The sequence below is a fragment of the Bemisia tabaci genome, chromosome 5, assembly GCF_918797505.1.
Source record: "Bemisia tabaci chromosome 5, PGI_BMITA_v3".
In the NCBI taxonomy this organism is placed as follows: domain Eukaryota; kingdom Metazoa; phylum Arthropoda; class Insecta; order Hemiptera; family Aleyrodidae; genus Bemisia; species Bemisia tabaci.
The window spans coordinates 28,111,904-28,117,500 of NC_092797.1; the positions used below are offsets into that span (position 1 = coordinate 28,111,904).

At 36.5% G+C, this 5,597-nt stretch overlaps 1 protein-coding gene across 2 annotated transcripts; it reads left to right on the top strand.

The window, feature by feature from the left end:
- Positions 1–2,210: 2,210 nt before the first annotated feature.
- LOC109037300 (cytochrome c oxidase assembly factor 5) lies at positions 2,211–5,445 on the top strand. 2 transcript variants are annotated; one of them, XM_019051895.2, is made up of 4 exons: positions 2,211–2,437; positions 3,437–3,548; positions 4,298–4,399; positions 4,992–5,445. In XM_019051895.2, the coding sequence occupies exons 2-4, from the start codon at positions 3,441–3,443 to the stop codon at positions 5,031–5,033; spliced, it is 252 nt and encodes an 83-aa protein (XP_018907440.1). In that variant the 5' UTR covers positions 2,211–2,437; positions 3,437–3,440; the 3' UTR covers positions 5,034–5,445. The 2 variants fall into 2 exon arrangements, with proteins under 2 accessions (XP_018907440.1, XP_018907441.1); XM_019051896.2 differs by lacking the exon at positions 2,211–2,437 and adding an exon at positions 2,477–2,646.
- The last annotated feature ends 152 nt before the right edge of the window (positions 5,446–5,597 follow it).

The following is a 5,597-nucleotide window of genomic DNA, read 5'->3' on the forward strand; positions in this document are numbered from 1 at the left end:
TACAAGGTCTCATAGCAAAGGTTACAAGAAAAAAAATTGTACCACTAATAAAAAACGGACAAAGGAAATCATCTGAATAAATCTTGTGTCTAAAATTGATTGGCGAGGATAGGAGCGACTATAAGGGGAGATGAGGAGGTCGCTTTAAGAAATCCACCCAAAAACGACCTGATATAAACTACAAAAACCCTCAAAAACATTTTTCGGGCAAAAAATCCGGTCGAGGAAATTGACGTGTCACTTCCTTTTAATTAAGTATAAGATAGGCAAAAACCTTTGATGAATTCCCAAAGTCCACTAAGAATAATCTATCAAAAATGTCCAAAAACTTACTCGAAAGGAAAAAATTAAAATGAAAAATACAAAAACAAACACAAAAAAACCTTGCCAAAAGCAAACAAAAAACCGATTTTGAGATAAATCCCTCGAATGAACTTGAAATCACAAAATCGGTCGAGGATGTCAACTGAAATTTTCCCCCCTTCAATTATGAGCTCTGCAACAAGCGTGACTCGCTTGAACCTTTTCATACACGAGCCGCACGAATTCAGCTCTTCTTCTCTCCTCTCCTTCCGTCCATGGACAGAGGTCCAAAATTTTTCGGATTTACTGACGCGACCGGCTGCGGCTTGATGCGTAAACATATGGGTGGATTACTAAGATGACACAAAAGGTAGAGGGAAACACGTACAACCTGTCGACTTAAGTGGGATTCATTCCGTGAGGGGACTCAACTTCTCTCCACTATAACTATTCCTCTAATAATTTGGCGATTCAGAAATCCCCTCACTTCTCCGGACCCAACGTGTCCGTTGAAATGTCATCCATGATGTATCCTATACTTAACTGATAGAGTATAAGAACAATTATTACTTTCAACCTACCTACCGTCCAAAGCAAATTGTAAGCTCCCTTAAAAAAAAATCCATGTTTCAGGTGAATCATGTTTCGAAAAAGTCTAACATGTGGTTATGGAAAAATGGGTCGACTGCATGCAACCGACTTGAAGCCGACTTCAGGGATAAGAAGGCACCGATTCACTGAGAGCATCGAGCCGCAGCCGGTCGCGTCAGTAAATCCGAAAAATTTTGGACCTCTGTCCATGGACGGAAGGAGAGGAGAGAAGAAGAGCTGAATTCGTGCGGCTCGTGTATGAAAAGGTTCAAGCGAGTCACGCTTGTTGCAGAGCTCATAATTGAAGGGGGGAAAATTTCAGTTGACATCCTCGACCGATTTTGTGATTTCAAGTTCATTCGAGGGATTTATCTCAAAATCGGTTTTTTGTTTGCTTTTGGCAAGGTTTTTTTGTGTTTGTTTTTGTATTTTTCATTTTAATTTTTTCCTTTCGAGTAAGTTTTTGGACATTTTTGATAGATTATTCTTAGTGGACTTTGGGAATTCATCAAAGGTTTTTGCCTATCTTATACTTAATTAAAAGGAAGTGACACGTCAATTTCCTCGACCGGATTTTTTGCCCGAAAAATGTTTTTGAGGGTTTTTGTAGTTTTTCATGTTTCAAAACGAATGAGAAGGGGGCAGCATAATACAGGCGGCCCATATGGGCGGCAAGTCAAGGCGAGTACGTGAATCCGGCCCAGTCGGAGATACGTGTTTTCGGAACTAATAATAAGTAGGAGGTACTTTTTAACATTTTCCGTCGTTTTCAAGAATTTTTCCGAATTTTCTCGGTCATAATCTCTAAAAGTCAGATAAAATGTATCCCCTACAGTATGCATTTATGCAAAATTCAAAATTGATAATAATGTAGAAAATAATGTGTTTTTGATCTGTCGCCCGCGTATAGTGGGATGGGTGCAGTTTTTGAAAAAATTGAGATATTAATAATTTCAACTAACACAGGTCTTAAAACATAGTCTGCTAAATATTTAATACTAAAATCCAATCTTAAAGCATCAAAAAGTGGGTTTAAGCTGTCTCTCCGCCGTAAGGAACATCGTCATTTTGAAATGTTAAACATGTATTTCTTGAAATTGCAAAAACTGCACATATTCCAACTTGTCCGTAAGCCCCTCAATTGTAATATATGACGAAGGCGAAGCTATCTAGACCCGTAATTTCAGTCACGGGCATTTCGCTAGTTTATGATAAAAATAGGCACTGAAACGTGAAAAGACAACTCCCTTCAATCTGTTTTGATGCAAACCACTATGCACGTTGCCTCAGTCAATGTTGTTTTGCATCATTTACGTTTTTAGGTTATGTTGATTTGAATTTGAAGGACTTGAACTTGTTCATGTTCAGCGCTCTCCCAGTAAATTGTGTGGTTTTATTGGTTTTGTAAATTGATTTTTGCATTAAAGTTATCACATTTCAGCAGTCTCGGATTTGTCTTTTGATGTTTTCATGAAAAATGTTTCGTTGTATGTAAAACACTTGACTGTGAACTTTTGACCAGTGTAATCACTTCCTAACTCAGGTACGTCCTAGCATTCTCGTAGGCAACGGTCCTAGTCATCTCTAATCATCAATACTTAGTTGCTCGCACCCATATGAATTAATTCTCAATCCTTTATCCGATGATGACCCGAAAATTGATCATTCAGAGGTAGTTCAGAAACCATTGGAAAATCCTGTTCAAACAGATCGGACTGGTCCTGAACTTCTGTATTGCATCCTGAATTTCCAGTAAGTTCTGTAAGCACTCGCTGTATGCTCAATTCACGTTGATCGCAGATTTTGATACCTTTAAGTTCATTTCATTTTGAGGCACTTAAAATCCAGGAAAAATAGTATGCTCACCTTTGAAACTCAAACTACGTCAGTCCTCCAGACTATAGTGGACGATGATCAGAGATTACTAACTTGCTCCTCCTAGTATTAGGAAAAGTAACAAACAATTTTTCTTATATAATTGACATGTAATCGAAAGTTAGCTTTGCATTATGATAAAGAGTTTCTGAAATGATTTTGTTCCCTTAAGTTCTTAATTTATCATGTAAATAAGTGTGACCTAAAGTTGCGTCTCTTTCAGATTCAGCATCTCACATGCAACAGAATGCAAAACTCTTAATGCTTGGGATTTTCTCTTTGGTATCTGAGGCACTGTACCTGTAGCATCATAATCCTCAGGAGAAAGCCTGACTAATGTGTATTTATGCCTTGCATTCCAGTCTAATTACACGGTCATATTTTTTTATTGCTTGCAAAATCAAATACTTATTTCTTCTTATTTGGTTAATGTTTTTCTGGGATATATCTGATTGTGATACATAGCTAAAGGATGCCAACCCATTCCCGAAGTCGCTGAAGTAATAATTGTAGAAACATCCTGGATCCTAGCAAATAATTTTGTACTACGCACATATTTTTTCAACTTCATCTGTCAGATTGTAATTCTTTTTTAACATAATTTTACTGACTTTGTAACTAGGTACTGTTTTCGTGCTTACATTCTAATTGTTTGTATTCTTTACAGAATAATGGTTGTGTACACAGAAGCGAATCAAAGACTTGCGGATAGAAGACCCTGTGCGGGCTCACGAGCTGATTTGAAACTATGTCTCTTAAATAGTCCCTGTTGCAAAGATGTAAGTTTACACTTTTTAGAATATTTTAAGCATCCCCATTTGTGTTGCAACGCGCATTTCAACGGTGTAAGTCGAGATGCATAACTCGGTTTGCGACGTTGCAGACTTCCTGTCATACTTTATTTTTTAAACGGAAAAGTACTCAACAGCAATTCCTTAAAACTGCCGTGATTTTTTCTCTCTGTGCGAAAAAAGTTCTGCATTAACTTCAAGGAATGATGTCGATTTGTTCTCCTTCAAAAAAATAACATAGTGGGGGAGATTTTCAGACACCCCAATTAAGATATGTAATTGCGGACTTGCGCTGTCGATCTGTATCCTGTCACTAACTGCATGCAAGTTGGACACACATAGGTGTCGCACTTTGCACCCTCTTAACGTCACATGATATTTGGTACATTGAGGGTGCATTAAAATGACGAGGCAAAGTCTGCACCCGCTGCAAGGAACAAGTCTCTGAAATGACAGCTCAAATCGATATGCGACCAACTCTGCTTATCCACCTTGAACTGCATGAGTGGCTTTCAAATCTCTGAACTCTCAAAAAAAAAAAAAATATGTAGGCTCTTTGTGATGGCCAAGTTGAAGAAATTTAGTCAATGAACTGATTCAATCATCTGAAAATGGAATCTTTGAACCATCAGAAAATGAAAAAAAAATCGTCTCACATTGTCTACTACTTGATTTGTTAATGGAAATAATTACCGCCTTTTTACTAGTCGTTAAATATGGTTTTCTTTTTTTTTTAGCATAAAAGGACTCCAAAAGAGTGCTTGAAAGCAAAAGATGGCACTGTTCCAGAAGAATGCTATGCCCTGTACAATACCTTTTTTGAATGCAAACGATCCATCGTAAGTTATCCCAAATAATAAAGAATCGATTTAACTTTTAAGTGAAAATATGGTAAATTCGAGGGTGTCCTCCTTATGGAAAAATTACAAACACCCTGAAAAAGCATGGACTCTAAAACATCAGTAGGTACGGAAGTATAAGTATGAAAAAAGTGAGGATTTTTCATATGAAGTCACAGAAATTTGAAATTTTTCTGATAAAGTTAAAGAATCCCACAAAATCCAATTTAGATTCCAGTATATTCCAGTCTTTCATTTCTCAAGAATTCCCTGGTTTCACTTTCCCAATTCGAATTAATTTACTTATCTTTAGAAACAATTTGCCCTTCTAAATTTCGAGTCAAGTGAGGGAAAGGCAATGAAGAAACAAGCTTTTTAGGATACCTCTGAAAGGAGGAACTTCCGTCCTTGATGAAACTTATCGTTCCCTCATCACAACAAAAGTGATTTTATTGCCAACTGAATGTTTTTTTGATGATTTAAATAGGTGTGGCTTTTTACCCCTACCTACCCTATTCAATTCTGTATATTTGCTACTGTGTTCTTTTTTATATCAATGTTTTCAATATACTTACATATAATTTTTTTGCAGCTTGACATGCGAACAAGGTTTCGAGGGAGGAAAGGGTACTGAGATGGTCATCGGAGCACTTTATTTTCTCTGAAAGTTGCCTTCAAGAACCCTTAGTGTTAAAATGTCTGAAGGGATTAAGTTGAACTCATAGTTTCACATTTAATTTGTTATCATCAGAAGCAAAATGTTTGATGTCGCCTCCAAGAAGTTTGAGGTTCCCATCCAAAAATATCTTTCACTTAAGTGAGAACAGGTCCATAAGATGTTTTTAATGAAAATTCATTGACTGTTCTGGTAAACATGGTAAGCTATTAGTCAATTTAAGTTTGCTAACTTTCTCGAAGGTCTTTGACACAAGTCAAACCTGTGAATATCCTTGTCCTTCTAAAAACAATTATGTTAAGTTTTTCCCAAATATTCCTGTTAATTGTAAATAATCGAAGAATCTTAGAATAAAATATTGGAAGGTAAATTTTCCTTATGATTATCCCTTGTACCTGCTTTACTCATTACTGAGTCAATGTTTATTTAATGCTATCATTTTAAAGTTATCACGGATGATGGAGTGAAGTCACTAGTTCCTATGTTTTCAGAAACAACATTTGAAGTTGGAATATTTCTCCA